The sequence below is a fragment of the Macaca mulatta genome, chromosome 15 (assembly GCF_049350105.2).
Source record: "Macaca mulatta isolate MMU2019108-1 chromosome 15, T2T-MMU8v2.0, whole genome shotgun sequence".
In the NCBI taxonomy this organism is placed as follows: Eukaryota; Metazoa; Chordata; class Mammalia; order Primates; family Cercopithecidae; genus Macaca; species Macaca mulatta.
Genome location: NC_133420.1, coordinates 14,846,307 through 14,871,681, shown reverse-complemented (window position 1 = coordinate 14,871,681; position 25,375 = coordinate 14,846,307). Strand labels below are relative to the sequence as shown.

Here is a 25,375-nt window from a genome sequence, read left to right as displayed (position 1 = left end):
AGCGAGCCTCATCATGGGTCACCCACCCATGCGGACTGAGTGCACCGGGCCGAGCCGCGGGGGGCTGACCTGTGGTTGGGAAGTGGCAGGAGGCACAGCCTGCGGTTGGGCGCACTCAACTTGTTCCAAACTGAGGGCTGCCAGTTCCTGTGCCTGTAGTTTATTTTTAGTCAGGTTATGTGACAGAGTGAAAAGGGTCTGACAGGAAGGAATGCTTTTTCTTCCCTCTTGTTTGAAGCCAGGTTCACAATGTGTATAATTTTAAATGTAACAACCTAAGTTTCAAAATATGCAAAATTTCAGTCAAAATATTCTCCCCAGCATAAGCTCCAGCACTTCAATGATGGCTCCTGTTCCCGCTAAGGCAAAATAAAGAACCAGCATCTTATTGGGGTGACTGATATACTAACTGCCTACAGAGGCGGTGCGGGCTGCAGGAGCATCTTCCAGACACCAGCACTCAGGCAGTGTGCCCATGCTCCCAGGCTGCCATCCACCCAAAAAAGCAAAAGCCTGTACCCATGAATGCAGCCTACACAACAGGCAGACACCCACACACCACCGGGGCCACTTCCACAGCTCAAGACCTGTCCCTTCACAGACAAACACCGTGGGTCTGGGGTGGAGGAAGGCAACCACTAGGGTGTACACTGCGCCACTGAGTAGGAACAGGAGAGCCCATGTGGTGGAAGAGGATGTACGTCTTGGAGATGGGGCCTATGCGCCTTCAGTTATCATCACCACCTTTCCTGGCTATTTCATCACGTTAGCCAATATCCTTTCAACCCGGGATACAAAGCCAGCAGTCCACACACTCAGAGGTTCCGGTGGTCAGCAAGCAGGCAGAGGGTGGCATTTTCCAGCCCAGACCTCTTCCTTAAGTGGGAGAAGCTCAGGCCAACCCTGCAGGGGTTTCACCTGCTGTCACAACAGCCACCTCAACAAAACCCATTTATCCCTTGGCCAGCTCCCTGTCTCCTTGTCCTTTGTTCCAAGGCCCAGTGCTGAAAAGGCGAAGTACAGATGGGAAGATGAACTACTCTAAACCCAAACATGCGATGGGCGCTCAATTTCTCCCTCCGCCAAGCTGCAATGCTCCCAGGAACCTGCCAACTTTCTCGCCCTCCTTCCCCTCCAAATACCCGCACCCCTCTCCAATGGCCTTCCTGAGCATCCACCATAGTAATCCTGTAGTTACCAAGCAACAGATCAGTTTATCTAACCACAGGGAACTCCCTTGTAGTGAAGGCTGAATAAACCCCTCCCCAGTTACCAGGCTGGATTACTCAGCATGACAGGCAGATGCCACTTGCACCGCCAATAAGGTGAAATCACAGCCTCATTAGAAAATCAATACACCCTGTTACAATGACCACTGGAGAAGAGAGATCGCAGGGCCTTCTCCCAACTTCATCATTAAATTCTCAGAATGAGCTTCCTAGGTAAAAAGCCATTCGAATTCAGGCTTTTGTTAATGGCATTCTGTTATAGGACAGAAGTTTAAATGTTATTTATGTACCGTTAAGTATCAATAGTTTCTTTCAAGTTTTATGGCTTTAGGGTCATGTTTTGAAAAGTCTTCATCCCAGGATTTCAAAAATGTTAAAGTATTTTTTCATCTAGCTTGCTACTGCTTTAATTTCATCTAAGTTTTATTTTGATTAATAGAGAAATGAACTGTTTCTTCCTAAGAGTTATCCAGTTATCCACTACGGTCACTGAACAATACATCTTTTCCCCAAGGTTTTGAAAGGCTCCTTTAGAGCACTTCCTGCAGGCTCTGTTTGAAGAGCAGTGATGACCACAATGGCGTCCTGAATGGGCTCTACAAATAGATGAAAACATTTAATCGAATACCAATTACATGGGCTGTTAATGGATTTAAATATAAAACAGGTCAAATCAAAGTCATTCAAATGACTACATGATGTAGGCATTTAACTCACTCACTTTTCCAACCACCACCTGAAACAGGTACTACTAGTATCCCCACTTCCTGGTAAGGAAACTGAGGCACAGAGAGATTAGGTCATTTGTCCAGGGCCACAAACCAGTAATGCAAGAATGTGAACTCAGGAAATCTGACCTCACAGAGTTGAACCATAGCAGTCTGCCACCATGCTACAGTTTTCAAAACAAGGGGCAAATTCCTGGTGTAAAATGTTTTTAATATACATAAATCTGGGCCGGGCGTGGTGGCTCAAGCCTGTAATCCCAGCACTTTGGGAGGCCGAGACGGGCGGATCACGAGGTCAGGAGATCGAGACCATCCTGGCTAACACCGTGAAACCCCGTCTCTACTAAAAATGCAAAAAAACTAGCCGGGCGAGGTGGCGGGTGCCTATAGTCCCAGCTACTCCGGAGGCTGAGGCAGGAGAATGGCCTAAACCCGGGAGGCGGAGCTTGCAGTGAGCTGAGATCCGGCCACTGCACTCCAGCCCGGGCTACAGAGCAAGACTCCGTCTCAAAAAAAAAAAAAAAAAAAAAAAAATATATATATATATATATATATACACACACACATAAATCTGTATGTCTGTATGTATATGTGCAAAGTCTGAAGGATAAAGGAAATGTATCAGGGTGAACTTGAATGTGGGCTTATGGGTAATTGTTGAGCTTTTCCCTAGGTCCTGTAGTTTTACAATGAGCATGCATTATTTTTATAACTAGAAAATAACAGTATATTCAGTCTAAGGGGAAACAAAAGCAAATGGTAGAATTTTGTCCAATAGTGAAAGGCCAGAGTATTTTAATTTCTACTAATCAGAAACCTCTCTGCCTTTTGCCTTTGAGCTGGTTTGATTCTGCGAGGCTGTAGTACAACTAAAACACAGACAGACAGACAGAGGGGGGTTCTTCAGACAGACTGAGGACTGATGAAGCACACTCCTCTGATCTGATGTTCCAGGGCCACGGCTAGGCGCTGAAGGTCTCTGCTGAGGACACAAGCCCCCCAGGTGGGAAGAAAAGCCTGGGCTCTCAGTGAACGCAGGAGACAGCGATGACTTCGGGTGGCCCGGGGCTGACTGAGTCCCTACATTTGTGCCTGACTCCATGGATGACGAAAAGGTGGCCATGTCTGGGTAGGGTTTTGGTGGCTCTCAGGTCACAGTGAGGGTAACAGGCAACTCCAGGGGAATGTGACAAGCGGGCCCTCCGTATGCTTGTACACAGAGGAGCTGAGGTAAAGAATAAGCTGGTGTGAGATGCCATGATAACTTCACCTTGGCGTGGGCCGGCCCAGGGAGGACGCTACCCTACCTTTTATGGTCAGTGAGGAAAAGGAACTGTATCAAGACTCTTGGAACCTCCGGGTTCTGTTCTAGCAGACCAGCTGTTTCAGGGGTGCCTTCTTTGTGATTTCTTAGGATCCAACCAAGTCAAGCTTTTGTAAAACTACCGGAGCCCCAGCAGACGCTCGGCTCCGGTTGAGTCCTGCTGTGGCAGCGAGAATCATGGGAACCACAGCAGCATTCTTGGGAGGGGTTCTGTGGACAGAGGCTGGTGGAAAGTGGACTTCAGCTTCGTGCCAATGATCAAGATCTAGTGAAGCTCAGAACTCTGAGCCCTGGGCCAAGGACAGGCACAGTGGCAGGCAGCGCAGACCACAGGTGACTGAGAAAAACCGCAGATGGCCTGGTGCACTTGCTGCCTGGAGGCCACGCACACAATGGGAAAGAGGAGAGACCATATTTAGGTACAGCTGATGTCTGAAAATGAAGGGCCTAACCAGAGCCCCAGAAATGGATGGAAACTTTGAGATTATTTAGCCCAGGTGACCAAAACTCTTAGGAAGTTCTGTCAGAACATAAGCAGGAACTTCAGATGGCAGGTGGCAGTGCTGGGGACAGGCAGAGGACCAGAATTTGATGACCTTGGTTGGAATCCCAGTTCTGCCACTCACCTAGCTGATGACCTTGTGGAGTCACAGCAGCTTTCTCCAAGCTTCGTTTCCCTGTACATCAGAAAGGACCTATGCACAGGCACACGGCCAGCATGAAGGTAAACGGCCTACAGTGCGTTAGAAAGCTCAATACATCTGAATTCTCTGTGAAGTCTCATGAATTACTGTTAAGATGGAGGATACAGGGTGAACACGGCAGCAATGAGTTGTGGTTGGAACTGTTATATGATTACACACTGAAAATACTGACTGAGAGAGACCAGCTTGGGGCAGAGTCCCAGCCCCACACCTCACAGCGCAGCCCCCTGGGCCTGTCCTGTTTGACACGGTGGGCAAACTGGATGATATCATGAGGCATATCTACCACATCTGCAGGAACAGCGAATACACTGGCTGACAAAATAACAGTCCAGGAGACCGAAGGGATGGGCCTACGCTGGCAAGGTGAGCTTGAACTGGGACAGATGTCAGGTCTTGCCATTAGAAGGGTGGCATACATTGTCACATATGCAAATGGGCAGGGATTTAGTTGGCAAGTTTCAACCTGGAACCAGAGGTCTGGGTTCGAATCCCAGCTCTGCCCAGTGGACAGTGGTGCCATCATGGGCAGTTTCCTCCTCTGTAAAACAGGGATAACATCATGATTGCAGTGAGGACCACAGTGGCCATCCATCATGGGGGCCAGTGCCTGGCCGCTGAGGACCCCATTAGTGGAGCCGCCATCCCTGCCATTATCATCCCCTGCACTAACAGACGTGATTGCCCCATACTTCTTGCTGGGTAATTTCCACTGTAAGTCTGGATAATTTCATGAACCAGACTTGGAAAAGAACCTGGACAGATAGGATAGGTGGAGCCGAGTCATCCAGATGACAGCGTGGACCAAGGAGCAGCTGGGCCTTGGTACGGCCTGAGACAGGCACACCAGAAGTAAGACCCTCTGAGCGGGGGTCCCGGCACAGCCTCATACAGGCTGTAGAACTGATTCTGGAAGTTCGGCCAAGGTACTTATTTCTCTAAGTCCCAGGTTATTCACTTATGAGATGATTAATGAGCTAACATTCTCAAGTATTCATCACACGGCCTGTTATGGAAGTACTCAGTAAATACTGACTACTGTTATTATTAACAGCATGAGAAGGAGAAAAGGGGAGGAGACAAGAGTCATCCTCAGATTTGTGGCACACTGCCATGTGAACTAAGGCCTGGTCTGATCGTTAACACCACCTTCTATGTTAGCACATCATGTACACACAGCATTTGAATCTCACAGAGGCCAAACAGTGGAAATAAGACCAAAGGGTGGAAAATGAAAGTCGTGAATTCTGGTTCATTCTCAGAAGCTCTAATGGCAAGCCAGGTCCATGAATGGACAGCCCTGGGGGCTACAAGGCACTGGGACGCCAGGGGTGCTGAAGCAGAGGCCACACTAACCATGGGAGGTGCGATGGGACCCACAGGACCAGACTGGGCCAGGCTGGGCAGACTCAGGGAAGACTACGTAGTTTCCATCTTTTTATTTACAGATCAAAGAGAGGAAGTGAGACAGGGCAGAGGAACCGCTGTTTATCAAACACCCACTCTGAGATCAGCCCTGAGCTAAGGCTGCACATTCCTTACCGTTCCCCACACCCTACACCCTACACGACAACCCGACAGCACCTCCATTTTACAGCTAAGCTGTTGCTGAGTGCTATGGTTGGGATCAAACTCAGGAATGTGGGCTTCAAAACCCACGCTCCTAGCACTGTACCATTCTGCTTCCAGACCTAAAGGAAACTGGAAAAAAAAGTCAGATCCAAATCTTGCTTATGATAGTCTCTTCTCAAAGTTGTTCCAATGATTTTCCCAAAGAGTAGAAAACATCTACGACCCACTCTTGGAAGTCTGGCCAAGGTACTCAACTCTCTAAGTCCCAGTTTATTCACTTACAAAAGGATTAATAAGCTAAGGTACTAAAGCATTCATCACACTGCCCATTACGAAGATACTCTGAGTTTCAAACCAAATTCTTCCATACACACAACCAAAACATCTCCTACTTTAAGGCCATTTCTTTGGTTACATGAGTAGTTATCTCCTTGTGTTCATATACTTGCTATTTCGCCCAATACGGATTCTATAAACCAGCAGCTTCCAGACGGGGCAGGTGAGAAAGCGGACACAGCCCTTGGCTGAGAGTTTGGGCTTCAGGGTCTCTCAGACTCAGAATCATATGACCAGGCTCCGAGTTCTACACTGGCCACTGAGGATCCTGCCTTGGTCACAGGGTCTGGGTGAGGCCTCAGTGAGAAAATGTGCATGGAGGACTCAGCTCGGCAGAGAACACACATAAGCCCTCAAAAGAGATGCTGCCACCACCGCCGCGAGCACTTAAAACTGACATGCACAAAGTGTCACATGCTGTCGCTCTGGGATGCTGGTTCTCAACTGTATCCCTCATTTTGACTATTAAGTAGTTAACGAATTACTCTATATTTTGGACTGTAGCTGTAACACTGGGACCAACATGGAGATATTTGAAAAAGACTTGAAGTCATTTCGTATAGGTTATAACACGATGGAAAGGTTCTGACATCATTAAGAAGAGGGTGGAGGGGCCCCGGATACACACCTTCCTATTGCAGGGAGCAGCTTAATGAAAGCAGCGTTAGATTAGAAGAGGAGAGTAGGTAGTCGGCTGTAATACAGGAGGGGTTTGGGGTGACTGAAACTACCCTGTGTGCAGCAAGGGGAGACCTGGGGGACTGTCATGTTCTTTCTTGATCTCTCACATGATATGAACTAGAAGAGCTCTGAGCGAGGACGAGCTAATGAAGAGCTGGTACTCTCCTGTTGCACGCAGCCGCATCTGGCATCTAGCAGTTCGTGCTAGGCCAGCCACATCTTCTAATCCCAGTGCTTGGGCAGCTCCAGCAGCGGATGTGCCCGTCTCCAGCATCGTCCCGGGAGAGGCTGGCTGGGTTCCTGTTCTTTGTTGTCAGCCCTGACTGCATGACTGAAAGCATGCCCTGTGGTTCCCGCTGTCTGCAGGTGACCCAGGTGTGGAGGAAGCTCAGGGTCACCGTGAAATCCTCTAATCGCCTCATTAGCAGGGTGGGGAGGAGGGTGGGTTTGTTCCACGAGGAGGCAGAAAGCTGGTAATTGCATGGTGTCAGATAGAAAAAAATCATGGTGGAAGCAAAAGGCCAAATGTAGAAAGCTGCGTGTGCACAGCTGTAATTAAACCAGAGCCCGAAAAGTGAGGCCCACAGTACCTGACCATAGAAAGAAGGTAAAGCAGTGGAAACTGGCTTTGCATGGGGTGTGCCGAGAGGGGAAGAGCAGACCCCCTGCTGGAGCGTGTGCCTACACCGTGCAACCCATTTGGAGTTGCCTGTGAACACGACGTGCGTGAACTCTATAACCAACAGATGGATTCATTTGACAAACGGTCCCTGAGTGACTACAGGCCGGTGTTCCCCACTCAGAAGAAACGCAGTTGCCTTCCACAGTAGTGCTCCGATCCCTTGCTCCACGCTGAACGAGAGTTTATTCTTAAGACAAATGTCCTAAAGACATGATGATCCAGCATGGACCCCAGAGGTGCCAGCCTGCCTCCCTTGACAGAGGCCACGAGAGCATGTTCTTGGCTATCATCTGTGCAGCTTGCCCATGGTCTACATAAAAAACCACTGATTAATCCTAACTCATCTTTAAACTATGGATATATTCAGCCAGCACCTCGCTGCCCTGCCATGTGAAAGAGGACATTTCATCATCTGCCCTGAGGACCACATTTCTTTCAAGTTCCCAGGGACTGTCCCTGGGTCAAGTTCACCGTCACTTCTATCTCACTCTTCATAATTTTAGATTTTACTGAACCACGGTCTCCTGGGTTGGAGCCTGGGCAGAGCATTTTCATACGATTCCCCAGCAGATTTCCAGAGCACATTCTGTTTCCCCATATACTGCCACATCTGTCCTCATGGCTACTTCTGGTGGTCCTAACTGTTTTGCTCTGGTCTTCCGGCAAGGCCTAGTGACCTCTCTCTGCCTGGATGCCTGCTCTGGCCTTGTCTAGGCGGGGTGGAGGCCCTACTCCTGAGCCCATTCATCTCTGCGCTGTGGGCTGATCCCAGGCCTCCTTCACTGGGGAACAGAACCAGCGGCTTGGCCACAAGGGGCATCAGCAGGGGGAATGCTGTCCTTCCTGAGGATGCCTTTATGTTGAGGAAGGAGATCCCAACCCCAGGCCTGCTCTCTTAGAACAGAATGACCGACAAGCGGCCCATGGAGTTCTGAAAGACGACTTTCCCACCAGGCAAATTCACTACACAATAAAGAGGGATTTACCTCCTTTTCATGTGAGAACAATTTCTTCTTCTTTTCTTTTCCTTTTTGCACTTCCTCTCAGAATTATAGGACATTTTGGTTTCTACTCATCTATTACAAAAAATTTACTGAGCACCTACTATGTGCCAGGTTCTGTGATAGGTGCTGGGCACTCGGGTTGAACATCTCAAATCTGAAAACCGATATGCTCCAAATTCCAAGGCTTTCTGAGCACCGGCATGATGCATGATGCATGACACTGAAAGGAAATGCTCACTGCAGCACTGCAGATTTCAGGGTCTGGGTGCTCAAAAAATCTGTACAACGCAAACACTACAAAATCTGAAAACACTGAAACCTGACATACTTCTGGTCCCCAAGCATTCTGGATGAGAAATACCCAACCTGTATGATGAGCAAAAACCAGGTGGGGTCTGTTCTCTAAGCTACACTTTCGAGGAGGGGCAGACGCTGACCACACATACAAATAACACCATCAGCAGATGTAAAGCTGCCACCACGACAGACCAGGGTCAGGGCACAGAGGCGTGAGGGTGTCTACTTGGCTGGGGAGGGCACAGCAGGGAGGGGAGAGGTCCAGGCCCAGGATATGTTCAGGCAAAGGCTCTGAGGAGAGGATAAGAAACAGGGGTGTCGGATGAGGCTGAACAGTCAGCAAAGGCTGGGGCCTTTGTGAGGAGGGGGGTTTGTTGTGGCTTGCTCTAATCACAGCCTAACGGGATGCCACTGAAAGGTGCTAAGCCAGGGCAAGATGGGGTGAGGGCTGTGGAGGTGCTGGCTGGCTGTGGCACCGTGGCCACAGGCAGACTCGGTGGGAGACTTTCAGAGGTTCAGATGGAGTGCCGGGGGGCGCTGAGGGCTGCTATTTATAAAGACAGTGTTTGGGAAGTGGAGGGAAGAGACCGGTTTAAGGAGGCCGGAGGGATCAACAGTGTTGGACGCGGCTGAGGCGGAGTAGATGAGCACTGACTCAGGTGCAGTGGATTTACACGGAGAAATCCTCATGTCTCCAAGCGTGGTTTCGTCCAGCCTCTCATCTCATGTTTGGCCAATCTGTCTTTTTACAGAATGCTAACTGGCTCAATGAAATCGAGAAAGTTTTCACAGTGGGCAAGATTCCAGGTTTGCCTTCAGCTAATTAAGTGATATTAGGGAGGTTGTAAATGCCACATAAAAATTGGCAGGCAAGCTGCTCTAATGATGAGAATATTGCTTTACAGGGAGATGCAGCTGCAGCTTCTTAATGCTCGTCTTTGAGGGACCCGGTTCCATGTTTTCAAGGTTGTTCCTGATAAGAAAAGTTCCAGGGTGCTACAAGGCACTTTTCTTATTCTCGGTTCCACGGGTATTTGCGACAATGGTGGGGGCTGGGGGAAGCAGCAACGCGATAATATGGTCGCTGTGATGATCTACCGGGTGCTCCCGCTTATTCCCGTGCTGCACACCACGCTGTTTCCAGGCATCCTCTGGCTTGACCCCCACGATGAAAGGGCGACTTGGGTACCTCCCCTTTGAGGCCAGAGAACCCAGGCACAGAGACGCTGAGTGACTTGTCCAGAGGCACACAGACTGCAAGTGGCCCAGCCAGGATTCAATCCCGGTGTCTGTGTGATTCAAACCCAGATGTCATCACTGTGATTCTCCCAGAGTCGGCATGTAAGAAACCAGAGAGGGGCAAGGGAGAGGGCTAACGGGGGTACGGACTCCTCAAGCCAGAGCTCTATTCCACACAGTTAGCTCTTCCCAGGTATTAGACAACCGCTGAATGAGCAAGGGTGAGAATCAGAGAACAACACAGCAGAGGCCTTCTAAGATGAAAAATGCCCCAAACCAGAGCTTTGCAAAATTTCAAATTGGAAGCATTTGTGATAATTCAGACAGGAAAAATCTGTGAACCTGTCCTATCTATGAAGAAGGGGTGACTGGTGTGTATGATTTCCACGAGGATGTTTATTTTAGAAAATAAATGACTTCTAGAACTTCTGAAGTGTGGGAGATTAAGGAAATCCTCTGCAGGGCCTGGCACACAAGCCACTGGGTGCGCTGGTTCTGGTCCCACCTTCCCTCTTCCTAATGATCAGGGCCTGCTGAGCACTGACTTAGCACACCCAGATCTACCAGGTACTAAGGGGTAAGAGGGCCCCAGTTTAGACTCTATACCCTATTTGATAAAATTAGGAGCTACCAGGTAACATTTGGGCTAGGCTGACTTGAGAAAATTTATGCAAATAAAACTACTTTCCAACCATTCAAACTGCTGTTTGTCTAGTAATTTTAAAGAGGAAGCTGGGAATAGGGGGACAAAATTATTGCACTACTGATAATGAAGATGTCCCAGATGTTTCTAAGCTCTAAGAACAACATTAGAAAGGCAGGTGGCAGAAGTAAGGGGTAAAACCAGTCTTAGGTACTGTAAACCGAATCGTCTGGGCAAAAACTAGTACGTGAGCACAGCATATAATTCACATAAAACAGGGTGGTTTAAAAACAGCAGACTTACTCTTTCATACTGTCACAGTATCACCAAGACCTTTAAACATTTTTAAAATTTGTTTTTATTTTTTAGAGATGGTGTCTCACTGTCACCCATGCTGGAGAACAGTGGTACAGTGACCACAGTTCACTGCAGCCTTGACCTCCTGGGCTTGGCCTCCCAAAGCACTAGGATTACAGGTGTGAGCCACGGTGCCCAGCCTAACACTAAGAACTTAAGGCACATCGTTTCTATAGCATTGAGCCATTTTCCGCAGAGTGGCGGCGAAATGAGAGAGAATCGTGGCCCTATTGAGCGTGCCTGCCTGCTCACTGTTCCTGACATGTTCTGCTCGTGTGACGACCTAGACAGACAGACAGACAGACACCTGGCAAACAACACAATTCTGCCTCTCCCAGCAGAGAGAGCTGAGTCTCAGCATCTCCTGGAACGATGGAGATTTTGGAAGGATATGTTACCTTTGCTACTCAGGAACTGCTGAATCTACTATAGCTTCAAAATAAGAACTGCATTTCACGGAAGGAAAAATGCTGTTTTCGTGACGGATGTTGCTAAGGGGGCCACTCAATATTTTACCGATAGCACCAACTATCTGTGTACACGTCTATGTCAGTGTTTGGGGTGGGGGCTGTTCTGACAGGTTTGCGTGTAGGTGTCAGAAGAGTTTCTGTGACTATGACTGTATTTCTGTGTGTAGGGGAAGGTATTTACTGTTCCCTTTCAGAACCGAGCACTGGAGAAGTCGACAGGAACCTAGTTATTAAGATCTCATTTGGGGCCATGAACTATTTATTTTCCTTTTCTGAAAAATGGTCGAGTGAAGGACTAAAGGCAATAAGAGACGAAGGGTCCCTCTCCCATCGCACGGACCAGCCGAACAGCCTCCTCTCTAACCTGCTCCCGATCCCCATTCTAACAGCCGCCTGAGCTCCCGCTTGGCATATGACAGGTGAGACAGGCTTCTGTTAGTCTGATGGATTTGGTTTGCAGATATCACAGGTTTGCACATAATATATAATTATTCTAGGCAATAAACACCGTAAAATGGAATGCAGAATAGTTTAGAGAATTTAGTGCCATTATTTTATTCACCCATACAAAACACAAGGAACCCATTCTCTTTCTTGACAGATGGATTTCAGAGGAGACGTTTCAGCTCAGAACAATAATTGTGACCACAGCATAACTCTCACACTTTGTGGGGTTTAATGGACTTTTCTTTCCAGTCCTCAAAAAGCAGCAACTGGCATTTGCTCAAACCCTGACTGAGGTGTGGAAAATCTGTCAAATTTTCTCTGCCGCTTACCCTGACCACAATTATACGGTCCATGTGCAGATTAGCTGCAAAGTCATTCCTCCTCCAGGAGTGACAAGATTTCCCCAAATAAAAAAAAAAAGGTATCTACTGTATCCTCGAGTGCCCGTCTGCCTTCGAAAGGCAGGGGTGGGGGGAGGATCTAAGGAGTGTGAAGAGAAATGCCTTCAAAAGAAGGGCATAACAACGGAAAAAGTAGCTGTAACAGAGTGGGGACATGGCAAGAACAGAGAGAGGCATTGTCACGGGCGGAGTAATCCTGTGACACACTGCTGTCACTCACCGCCCGGCTCCCTGCCGCGCCAGCCAGACATCAAAGGCTGCCCCATGCCATCTTACATGCTCTTTATCGGCTAATCAGCCCATTCTTCCCTAAATAAAGCCCTGTTAAATCCCCTGCTCACAGGGGTATCGTGGTCTTGGTGCCCATCTGCTAGCGAGGGTCAGCTGGGGCAGGAGGCGGCGGGCTGCTCTCTCCCTAGCGGCTTCTCAAGGTAAGGACAATGCTGCCTCCAACTCCCCCGCCCACAGGCCTCCTCTCTGCTTTCCAGGAGCTGGGCCGGTCTGAGGAGCTGCTATCTGGATTAACACTTGCTAATGAAATCTCCAGTCATAAAGGCACATCATCTGCTAACTATGAAATCTTGGGATTGCATTTATTTTCGGGGAAGAGGAATAAACAAAGATGTGTGTTTCCCTTTTTTTTTTTTTTTTTTTTGAGACAGTGTCTTACTCTGTCGCCCAGGCTGGAGTGCAGTGGTGCGGCTCACTGCAACCTCTGCTGTCCAGGTTCAAGCGATTCTCCTGCCTCAGCCTCCCGAGTAGCTGGAATTACAGGTGCCTGTCACCACGCCCGGCTGATTTTTGTAGTTTTGGTAGAGATGGGGTTTCACCATCTTGGCCAGGCTGGTCTTGGACTCCTGACCTCGTGATCCACTGCGCCTGGCCAGATGTGTGTTTCTTAACAGTAATCATTTGGCAGGTCTCTTCCTCCGCCCTCAAAGTATCACCATTGCCGAGACAGTGACAAAATGGTCAGGCTTCTGATGAGGCTACTCTTAGTCACTAGCTGTGAAGCCTCATGGTTTCACCCCACACTCAAAGTTAACATGCATGGGTACCGGGGACAGCAGATCCTAAGACAGGAACCCAGTTCCCGGGCCCTGCAGCCTAGACTCCTGGCCCAGTCGAGAGCGCCTGGGAGTAGAGCGGAAGCATCTTGGCCCTCTGGGAGGACAGCCTGGCTCTAGCAGAGGACGAGCAGAAACATCTCTGGGCTGCAGCCCTGCTCTGCACCCCTGAACCTCAAAACGGCCTAGAAGGAACCAGAGAAGGACACGTCCACGCTCATCTAGGCACTGCAGTACAGCAGCACATGGAAACTGTTTGTTTTTCCTCAAAGAATTACTGGAGCATTGTCTTATGTGAGAGTATTAGTATCAGAAAAGAATCAAGCATCTTAAAAATTCCAAAACCGGGAACAGAATTAGGCAACATTCTATCCATTCCAATGATACTTGGAGGTGCGAAGTCCCCCAGAGAGGTCAAGTTGGATGTCCCCGAATATGCTTTTTAGCTTGTAAGGATCTTCATCTGTAGGGCCCTGTATGGTTCAAAAGGCATATTCACAAGTCACCTCATCTTTTTTTTCTTCTTCTGTAGAGACAAGATCTCTCTATGTTGCCCGGGCTAGTCTCTAACTCCTGACCGCAAGCTATCTGCCTGCCTGGGCCTCCCAAAGTGCTGGGATTACAGGAATCACCTGATTTTGATTCTCAAGACAATCTTGTGAAGTAACTAAAAATATGGATTTTCTTCTCCATATAGTGTAGTTGAGATCGAGGCTCTGAGACGTTAAGAAAAGGCATGGCCCCAAACTCACATCACAACAGAGCTGACTTCAATCCAAGTTCCCTGATTGCAAGACCAATGGTCACTTTCCTCCACTGGGTGGTCCCTCTGTCTTTGCCGTGACAGGCTAGAGAAACAGAGCCCTGACAAAGTTGATGGAATACTCGACACTTCCTGGTGAACAGGCAAGCCAGACATCATGTGGGAACAGGCAGTGCACAGTGGTCCTTCCTGCAGATTCCCTGAGTCAGTGGGGGAGCCTGTGGCGTTTGTAAATTAACGTGGAAAAGGGAGGATAAACAATGCAAACTAACCATACAGAACATTCTGGGATTGAACCTGGAAATCAGGGCAGGTGAGAAAAAAGTCTCTGTGCCCCAAACATTTGTTCGACGGACCCTTCCCACATAAACAATGAGACCATCCACCCCAAAGTTCTGACATGAGTAGCTCACAGGGCCTCAAGCACTCTCGCTCCTGTGAGGGGCTGAGGCTGGTACTAAAAGAACACATGTCTTTGAGAAGAGGAAGAAAGCCTTTTACAAATGTAGCGTGCTGAGGGAAATCATCTCAGCACTGTGAAGACAGACTCAGAGCCCAGCCTCGAACAGGGCAATACCCCTTCCTCTCCCCCTCCACTCCCCAGGACCTCTGGACAGTCCTGAACACGCTCTTTGTGGGAGGAAAGGGGAAGGGCTCACCGCGCTTGCCTTGATGAGTGCTCACCACTGGAGGTGCAACTCAGCAGTAAGGAGCCCAGCGCTGACCCCAACGCCAGCCTGTTAGAGATTTGAGCTTCGGCAGCTCCTGGAATCTGAGGCTCGGGCACTCGGCCCTTCCATCTCACTGGAACAAAGTATGCTCCTAGGGCTCGTCACACAGAACACACCAGAATGTGTCATACACATCTCGGATACTTGCCAGGGCGGACCGCAGCACAGCTGAAGCTCCAACTACAGCGAGTCCTATGAACCCTACCACATTTGGGCCCAAAAGGAGGCACCCCTGAATTTCGGCAAGATGAGGGGCTTTCTTCTCATTCCAAGTGCTTGTTTATTGGGAGAAAGGCAGGTATGAGTGAGAAGACAGCTGTGGTGAGCATGGCAGCTAGCACATCACCTCACTGGTGCTCATGTGAACGGAGCTCTCTAGCCCCGTCACGGGACGAATTCAGCTCATCTTACCTTTTTAGGTGTGCTTTCCTTTTCTTTCTAGTCAAGGCACTAAGATTCCTGGGGGCATCTCTCAGCCCGAAGCTCTTCGCCACATGCCCAAGGTGGAGGGATCGGACATGGAAGATGTGCTTCAGCTCCCTGGGGTAGGTGGCGTAGGCTTGGATGAAGGACTGCAGAGCTGAAAGAAAAGAAAAGGGAGTGGGGAGGGAGGCTGTCAGGACCGGGGTCTCCAAGCTCCAAAGTGCCTGGCCTAATGGTTATCTTCTGTACTTTATCTTGCCAGGCAATGAAACATGACAATTACAACATATACAAACAACTAAAATCTAGACTTCTGTGTATTTCTTCAATTCCTAAACAACAAAAAGAAAAAAACTACAGGGGACCACAATTATTACTTGAATATGCCCAGTAAAATTTCAGATTTGACCACAGAGCTTCTAACAATCCAACAGGGTGAGGCCCAGCACAGCACCTGGTACCGGCCGGCAGTTGGTAGATGTCTGTTGTGTAAACGAGTGAAAAGAGAGAATGGGTGAAGAAACTAAGAAATGATCAACACAGGACATCGCTTTCTTATGAAAATGAGAAAATCATTAGACATTTACATTAACACATTTTTCCTAATTAAATTTTACTTACTTTTGAATAGTTAATGCATGCTAGTGTGTTACAAAATTCACAAAGTTCAAAAGGCTTCATTATGACCGTAAAGTTTACTATGAATGAATGACATTACCACCAATGCCCCCTTCACCACAAGCCGCACCTCCAGCTCCCTTTTCCACAGGCAATCCCTGATACCAGCTTTTCTGTGTACTTATGGGACTTTTTAAATTTAAAATTTGTTTAAGAGGCGGGGTCTCACTGTGTTGTCCAGACTGCAGCACAGTGACGTGATCATAGCTCACTGTAGCCTCAAACTCCTGGGTTCAAGTAATCCTCGTGCCTCAGCCTCCTGAGTAGCTGGGACTACAGGCTAATTTTTAAATTTTTATTTTTGTAGAGACAGGGTTTCACTATGTTGCCAGGTTGGTCTTGAACTCCTAATCTCAAGTGGTCCTCCCGCCTTAGCCTCTCAAAGTGCTTGGGATTACAAGTGTGAGCCATCTCACCCAGCCTTCCTCATGGGATTTTAAAACCAAGTTTGTTCTAGAAGTATCCAGGATTAACCAATACAGTGCTTCTTACTCAAAGAATGTGTAAAAAAGGGAATGAAAAAAAATTTTAAAGGAGAAAGAAAATTATTAAGTCTCTAAAATAGTCCCTCGAGGACTGACAACAATTTAGGGATGTTTATCAAACATTCTGTCAGGAAAGTTTCAGTCCCATTTTAAAATTAAGAAAAGCGGCCAGGTGTGGTGGCTCACGCCTGTAATCTCAGTACTTTGGGAGGCTGAGGTGGGTGGGTCACCTGAGGTCAGGAGTTTGAGACTAGACAGGCCAACATGGTGAAATCCTGTCTACTAAAAATGCAAAAATTAGCCGGGCCTGGTGGCAGGCGCCTGTAATTCCAGCTACTCGGGAGGCTGGGGCAGGAGAATCACTTGAACCTGGGAGGCGGAGGTTGGAGTGAGTGGAGATCGTGCCACTGCACTCCAGCCTGGGAGGGCAAGAGCCAAACTCCATCTCAAAGAAAATTATATTACACTCAGAAAAGGGGGTCCTTGTTGTAGGTCCCACCTCCCCCAGAAAAGGGCCAGACTCATTCCCAGAAGGGTGGAGCTTTGGTCTACTTAACTAGGCATTCCCTTGAGAAAAGATTAGATTGGGTTCCCCCTTGAATATCTCTGGAAGTAACAATGAAAACCGAGTGTCCACCCACTTCTCACTCCAACAAGGAAGGAGGGGAACGTTCTGCAAAGCACTCCCCACCATTCCTGTCACTGCTCTCTTCACCTCCAATCCTGGTCTTCCGCCAGCTGAGCCAGAGCCCAGCCGACGGTGTCTGATGGAGGCAAGCACTGAACACCAGCCTTCACTTCCTCACTCTCCTTGTTGAGCCACTGGACTGGCAAGTTTGCCCACAGCTTAAACATAATATCCCAGCAGCACCTGGAGATTGGCGTTTATGAACAGTAATAAAAAGTGTCATTTTAGCAGATCAGCTCCTGGAAGGATCCTGGGGAATCCATCAAAGCTCTATTTACTGAGTAAAGTGAACTCCTTTTCCCAATCGATGAGCAATAATAACCAAGGCAACTCCTCTGTACCCCACTCTTAAATCTGTGCTTACTCCCCTTTTTAATAACCAGGGACATTTTCAAGGAAAATCTTTAACGCTTCAAATGGTCTGTACTATCTGGAGGGTTCTGATACCACTAGACACAGAGCCCCACAGCCAAGCCCTCAGAGGGAAAGGCTCTACTGCTACGTGACCCAGGAGATTCAACCCTCTTCTCCTCAACCTCTGTCTTTCCCCAACCCTCAACACTTACTCGGGTCTAAAAAAAGACGAGACTGAAACCAAGTCAAGCCGAAACCAAACCAAGAGCCTGCACTTTTAAAACCTCAGTCAGCCAAATCCCACTCTAGGTCTCCTCATTTCCTGCCTCTCTTCTGTGTAAGCAGATGAGCCCCTGGGCTTCCACCCTGGTCACCTCTCTTCCTCTCCTTCTCTCCACCAATCCTATGAGCCGAGCGCTGAGAGCATCTGTCCCAGGAGACGTAAGTGCCCAGCTAACAGCTTTACAGGGATAATGAGTTTGCCAAGATGTGGCAGCAAGTGTTTTCTCCCCAGACAACTGGTCAGGCAGCATTTCACGCTGCATATCTTTACTAACCCTCCTTGTCCTCAAGGCTCCTGTCTCACCGGGACAGCGACAGTTGGTTGTCCTCACATACTTGCATGGACTCCCATGTTTGGATAATTCAGAGAAGCAGGAATTTCAGATGCTGCAGCAGCTGTCTGCAGGACCTTTCAAGGAGCAGGAAGTGGCTCATGTTGGCAGTGTCTAGAATGTGCAGAAGGAACAAGGGCTGTGGGACCCACACAAGCGGAAAGTGGAGAAGTAATGAAAGTAGACATTTATTTGGGGTGATGGATGAAGCTACAGGCCACCAGAGTTCAGCACTTTGCAGTCACTGATTGCTATTTCTTGCCAATCACTTAAGGTGCCTGAATTAGGGCAAATCTGTTTTCTAGTATCTCGCATGGACACATCGTCCTTTCTCATTCCTGGACATTTGGATCAGAAACTAGTGGTATCTTATGATGACTCGTAAGATGAAGGAGTCAGAAATAAACAAAGCTCCAGCCTGGAAGGTGAAGATCATCTCTGCTCCTCCCAACCCCAGCCCCCACTCCCACAAGAGCACCCTTCAGTGCAGAATAAAGGCACATGGATCTTCCCACCCAACCCCTACAGTGACAACTATGGGAAGGATGTAGGCAAGAAGATTGCCTGCTGTTCTCTTAAAGACAAAGCATTTGGTAAAGTGCCCAGCGTAGCTCTGACCCCACTGAGGGGAGAAGAATGACTTGTCATCACTTGTATGGGTTTTCTAGACTTTGAGAAGTATCCCTTCCAAACAGGCATAAATCCTACATGGAGTTTCTGGTCTGCAGGGAGACCCGAAGATGGAGAGCATTAAGCCACAGGAGCAATGGTCATTTGCAGGCAGAGGACTCTAGCTTCCAAAATTTTTGTTCAGGAGTCTGGAATGCAAACTTATGTTACCACTCTTTTTACAACTTGAATCCCTAGCTAAAAGATGCAAGAAAACAGAGGAAAAAAAGGGGTAACTGCTTCTGGAAACTGACAATTAAATGCTGGTTATTAACAATGACTGGGTCCGAAAACGCAAAAGGAAAACAAATACATACTTGGCCCAGTTTCTAACTAGTTTTCTGCCATCAAGGCAAAAGCCAGCTGCTTTGTTAATTATTCATGAGGTGAGTTCTGAAATGGCATAAAATGGAAGCAAGTCAATAGTGTGGAATTTGCATATGCAGATTGAAATGCAAAAGACTGTCTCCACCTATGGGGTGGAGTGGCTGTTCCTATGTTGTAAATTCAATACATTTAGGGTGGCAAATACGTGTGTACTCTCTCAAGCCTCCAAAACTTAGTCCTAAGAAACAGGAGAGAAGGAATGGTGGCAAGACTTATGTCTGAAATGTGGTGACTGAGCTCTGTAAGAGGCGGCGGTGTCCCAGGCCATCATCAATCTGGTGTGGAAATCGATTAGCAAATAAGAGACATGATACGTTTATTTCCTTAATGGTATATAAACATTGGGAAGTGACCCTGTTCCAATATTCCTTAAACAAAAGACAAGTGACTCTGCTTGTTTCATGGTATTAACAAGTTCAATGGTAATGACGGTGAGAGAAAACCCAAAACCACATCCTTTAAGAATTACTGTAACTTCTACTCCGAAGACCCAGACACCTTGAAATAGTTGTAGTCTTGCCAAAATATCTGAGGCATCACTGACACCAAAATCGAAGGTGACAGTGTGGGTTTGATTTCTTTCTTCCCATTGCAACTTTGATACCAGCCCTGGAATTCAGTGGCACAACAACTTGTTATGTACTGCACAGCCAGTTGAATTTGCCTAACTTTCATCAAAGGTCCAAACTCTGTAAAGTTACACTGTGACAAAGACCCTATTCCTCTTGAGAGACAGAGCAACACTCCTCTAGAGGTAGCAAGGTAGGAAAACCCTTGGGAATTGTTGAATTCACTTTAGGGAAATGCTAAGACAGGATATTATTAGAGAAAAGTCTAGAAGGATATATAGTGTATCTACAGTGGCAATTACTGGGACTTCATCTTTTACCTTGTGTGGTTCTGATTTTTAATGATGACAACCAAGAATTGCAATTATAATGTACTAAAGGTATGTAAGAGGTCCTTGAAAATATTTGCTGACTAACCCATTTTTATCATCTATGTTTCCTGGTGATCACAATTGCTCCTCAGCCAGTCTCCCAGCTTTTACCTTTGACCCCCACTAGTCTATTCTCACACAGCAGCCAGACGGTATCTTTCAAACCTAAGTCAGATCCCACCACACTTCTGCTCCCCCTTCATTCTGACGAAGACCCAAAGTCCTACGTGATTCTGCCTTGGTCAGCACCCCCTTTCCATCCACACTGCCTTCCTCGAGCTCTTCTGCACCGGCTCCCACTGCCCAGAAGGTCTTTCCTTTAGAGAGCCACGGGGCTCATCCCACTTCAGGTTTTTGCTCAAGTGTCACCTACACAATGAGGCTCACTCTGACCCCATTAAAAATGCACTCTGCTATGTCACCCCTTCACCTCCCCCATCTCCTACTGATTCCATAGCTCTTGTCACCTTGAAACAGACTATTTCTTATGTTTATTATGCTCTCTGTCTGCTGCCCCTGACCCCACTAACACGTTGGCTTCACAAAACAAGGATTTTTATTTTGATCTCTCATGTATTCCAAGCACTTGGAATAGTGCCCAATTTGATAAATATTTGTCAAATGAAGAGTTTTTAAAGCATTTCTATTTATAAAAAGAGAGGATGCTACAGTGTTCCGGTATTTATAAGCCAGCCTGGTACTCTTCTCAAAATATCAGGCAACTAACAAAAAACCCCTGCGCATCCTCCAGCATGGAGTAAGTCTCATTAGACATGGTCAGTCTCTGGCCAAGACATACCACAATAAAAAGTACCAGTGATTATAAACCCCCTTCAGCCATGCACTGCTTATTACTCAACGTGAACTGCGATGTCCACATCTAATGCATGGTGATCCCAGGAGTCAATTTATCCTACAAAGGTCTGAACATTAAATCAGTACCTAACTCTTTTATAAATTTCCTAGGAATTGGGTTCATGGTCTACGGCTCTTCCTCAGTACTGTTCTTTCTCATTTTTCTTTGTGCCTTCAAATAGGAACTGCTTAGGTCTAATATTTTCAGCTCTGGCCTTCATCTCTAATTTCCATCTCTACAACTGTTTCTACTAACGTGTCACATTTCTTCTATCTGGTTTTCAAAGAGGAAAACGGATCCTTAAAAGATCCAAGTTGTTGGGTCAAAACTCTAGTCCCCATGTAAGCCAAGATAAAGCCTCGTTTGTGCAAAACGTGGGGAAGGACGAAATTAACATTTAATATCACTTTAAAGCCTTCCGTGCCTGCTTCCAAACCCTGCAGAATTATGGAGATTGAAGGCTTTGGCTGGTGAGCAGGGACCCCATGTTGGCCTCTCAACCGGTTTGGGGGCATGGGGGTGAAGGTGGGGGAGAGCACTCTGCTGGGCTATCCACTGCACAAGCACCTAGGAAATAGACCGACCTTTCTTTGCCCAGGAGACCCTCCTCTCACTGGAGTGCACGTAATCTTCAAATACCGTCTGCAAGACTGTGGCTCGCTCTCGGATTTCCTGGGGGCCAACAGCATGGGATTTCTGAGAGGGCGACGGAAGGATTAAAGGAGAGATAGAGTCAAAGTCAGGAATAATGAAGCAGTTTATAATAGATTTAATAACAGTAAAACCACACAGTAACCACCTAGGGGCCAACAAGTGTAATCCTTTCAATATTACTAGGGAAAAAAAGGGAGCTATAGAGATGTTAAAGTCAAGTAAAGATGAGGATGGCTTTATGAGAAGATCAGGTCTGTTTACTTATTTACTTACTTTTCTTCCTGACCTCTTACCATGCATGTTCAAAATCAAAGACCATTGGAGACACTTTGGAATTTTCCAAGTCCAATTCAGACATTTAAAACATCACTGAACATCAGCTGTTTTCAAATGGGTCTTGGATCTCCTAGGGATCCTCACCTTTCCCTTACACACACCAGTGGAACACTGACAATTTCTCTTCATGAGCACTCCACAGTGACCTGCCTAAAATTCTGCCTTAAAAAGTTACCCCTATGCTTGAATTTCAGAGCAGGCTTTCTCAGTGCCTAGAGCGGTTCAGAATTCTAGTGTTTCAGATATATTCCTCCAGCCCATGGCCACTGTGCTGAGTTCCCAGGAATCTATTAAGGAGTGAGTGGGCTGTTCCAGGACACGACACTCAAAAACTGCCTGGATCTCTGCAGCAAATTGTCCCTGTGTAAGAGGTAGCATCTGTGTGCATGCAAAGAGCCTACAGATGGAAAATGATAACAAAATAGACGATTATTGTCTTTTCATTCTTTAACAGTACCAGAGAAAAAAAATTTCCTTTTTAAATATCTCCTCTAAAAACTAGTGGCTTTTGTCTCCAATATCTTAAAACAAACATGAGTGCTTTCTACTGAATGTGAGATCAAGAGAACACAGATTCTTCCACCCAATGAGGCCAACCTGCCAAGTGACACTGATCACCTGAGTGGTGCTGGTGCCTCTACTTCTACCCGCCACCCCAGTGTGAGCCCCCGGGGAAAATCCAGAGTGAGACCAGGTCGTGCTGCTTAACCTTGTAGAGGACGGTGTATGAGCGCTTGCATCTGGCCTCACCAAGACTCCCCGAGCCTCCCTTTCACCTTTAAGGCTGACAGAGGAAGAACAAAGGGGAGGAAAGAAAAAGCCTCATTCTCTGGATCGACGTTCATCTCTATATTAAGAGACTTAACACCGTGAAAATGTTTTTAGTTGAGTCAAATCATTCCTGCTACCTGTTTGGTTGACGACAGTCTCGCGGATGTCACAGTACAATACAAGGTCCCCCTAAGGGTTCTATCCGCTAAAATGTCAGGAGAAGAGTCACTCAGGAGCCGTGTTACCAAAGTGGACATTTGCTATTGTCATTAACAAGGATTTTTTTTTTTAAACCCTCTTAACTGATGTGAAATGCAAACTTTCTTTTGCTGCCCTCCTTTCGTTAAGCCACCTCAGCAGCACAACTGTCACCTTCCCTGTGTGCTTTTTTTTTTAATATGAATGTGAAATTACCGAGGATGCCCTTTCCCCTGGCGGACAGAATCCTCTGTTATTAAAAAGTAAAGCACTTTAATAATGAAAACTTTTTCCTCTTTTTCTTGTGTTTTAACTGTTTAAAATTAATGAGAAGGGCAGAATGGTTGTCAAAGCGATATTGAAAGCCGGGCAGCCAGGACCGAATAAGCACAAAAATCCCTCTAGAGTGTTAAATAAACAGAGCTCCAGCCCTCTCCGAATCCCTCTGTTGGTTATTGTATACATTCTGTAACAGCTCTCAGAATAGATCTGAGAGCCAGGGAGGCAGAGAGGTTTCAGAATTCCAATAAAGGCCTCAAATTAAAGACAGCCTGGTGCGAATTCCAGGAGAAAATTAAAGAGACCTCAAGCTTAAGTGACAGGTGACTTGCTTCTGTGTCACAACTGTCAGGGGATTTAGTGATAATATGGCAATATATTACAAAGGGTTTTTCTTATTCCCCCCTTTAGGTTTCAAAATGAGGCATCTTTTCTTCCCAACCAAAAAAAAAAAAAAATTACATATATATAATGTGAGTGTGTATACAAGTGAAATACGTAGGGAAAAAAACATGATAGAACTAGGTTCACAGGTTTGAAATGATAAGGTCAGTTTTAGTAAAATATAAGAATAAGTTAATGGCAGAAAAAAACAATATACGTTACTTAGGAAAAAATATCTTACTCCTCCCTAACCCCCGCTTCCAGAAATACCTCATTTTAAAATTGCCCCTCTTGAGAATGAATGAGGGATTCTTCAGTTGTCTTCTGGGGAGGACAATCTAAATTTAAACTGAAGACAGAGTGGGGCAGAGTTATGCAGCACCATCTCAGCCCCAGACAGGTAAAATGCTCCTATAATGAGAGCGGGTCAAACCCCTGAGGGCACACGAATACCTGGCAGGACTGGCTCTCCCACCCTCAAAGACACACAGTCAGTCCTGGTTAATGAAGCTAACTTGCAACTAGAGGACCATGGGTAGTTTAGAAAACACATTTCCGACCATCCTTCCGCGCACGCAACGCACCTTTGTCTCTAATATCCTACTGATCTTGGAAAAGACAGGCCATCAGAAAGGATGAGCAGGGGGCTCTGAACTTATTTTAAGATCTCGCAACACCAGCAACGGCTCCTTTGTTAGGATAAGTTTACGGGTACATTTCATAAGACAAAAACGCTTGTAGGAAAAACATGGTTGGGTGTGTGTATACTTTGATGATGAAGATTTCACACCTATCAAGAAGCAACAGATGGGAGTCTAAGATAAATAGACTGGACTATTTTTATTATAAAAAGTAGTAGCAGAGGTAGGAGGTTTTTGTGAAAGCCTGCATCTTGATATTGCCAACTTCCAAGGTATTTTTAAGCTAAATGGAAGGGTTTTGTTTTAATCACTTTATTGCCAAGCTGAGTTTTACCCCCATGGTCCCTAGAACCTTCTGAGCGCTTCCCAGTAAAGTTGAAAGATCAAATTTATTCTCTTTGTAGGCAGGTGAACATTCACACACCCAGACGTAGCTATATATATTTTATATACCTAAATATGAAATATACATTTTACAGATGCTTCACTCGCTTTCTTTCTGTTCGCAGAAGCCCAAAAATGTATGTGCCAAAGGGACATTTACCATGGGCTTCAATCGCGCTGGGTGAAGGAGAGGGGCCCTGTAATGAGGTGTCTGGCTATCTGAATGAAAGGCCTAGCAACTGAACCCACATTTACATGCCTGGCATTAGTTCGCATGCTAGAGGGCTGCTCAAATTGAGGACAGCAATTAAGACACACGGTATTTCTTATGCACAACAGAATTAAAAGTTGTATCCAGCATCTAGTTTATTCTTTTTACTACTGACATGAATCACACATAAAATACTCTCCCGGGTTGTGTAGATCCGTGCAATAATTAGTAACACAGTCAATTTAGTTTAGTTTTTCTTTTTCCTCTGAGTTCAAGTTAAACTTGGCTCAGTCAGCCAGGTCTTTACCAACATGACACCTAGAATGTAGGATGGTTAATTTAGCTTTCTAAGTTAATCAGTTATATCATGAAAGCCCAACCTTGCTCAGCTTTTCTAAAAATAAAAATAAAAAAAAAAATCACCAAACCTTAAAAATATCCAAGCATTCACTACTATCTGTCAAGGAAGGAGCTGGGGGGCTGAGATCACGAGACAGAGTTTCTAGACCTAAGAATCTATGAGGTCTGGAACTCTACAGGGCACTTTATGCCTTGTTTTATTTAAACCTCACAGCAATCGTGTGTTTTACAGATGGGAAGACTGAGGCTGGGAGAAGATAAAATCTGCCTGAGATTGCAGAGCTACCAGCTGGGAAGCAAGGATTCAAACTCAAACTCGTATCTGTCTGACTCTGGGACCTGGTTCTTACTCATGAAGTTAGAACCGCTCCTCAAGTCTCAGGAAGTC

General features: G+C 46.7%; 2 protein-coding genes across 30 annotated transcripts in view; one reads left to right on the top strand and one right to left on the bottom strand.

The window, feature by feature from the left end:
* Positions 1–25,375, top strand: part of SPACA9 (sperm acrosome associated 9) — a 468,643-nt gene that overhangs the window by 167,297 nt on the left and 275,971 nt on the right. The gene's annotated exons all lie outside the window — the stretch shown is intronic.
* Positions 1–25,375, bottom strand: part of DDX31 (DEAD-box helicase 31) — a 181,084-nt gene that overhangs the window by 105,573 nt on the left and 50,136 nt on the right. For 21 of the 28 annotated variants that reach the window (XR_013405345.1, XR_013405346.1, XR_013405344.1 and 18 more), the window contains 2 exons: positions 21,354–21,465; positions 15,087–15,255 (listed from right to left, as the gene is read on the bottom strand). Coding sequence is in view for 22 of the 28 variants with exons in the window: in XM_077967348.1 (XP_077823474.1) it covers positions 15,087–15,255; positions 21,354–21,465 (281 nt within the window). In the remaining 6 variants the exon portion in view is untranslated. Of the gene's footprint in view, positions 1–12,912; positions 13,655–15,086; positions 15,256–21,353; positions 21,466–25,375 lie in introns of those variants that run through there. The other 7 variants (XR_013405348.1, XR_013405349.1, XR_013405347.1 and 4 more) reach the window with 2 other exon arrangements.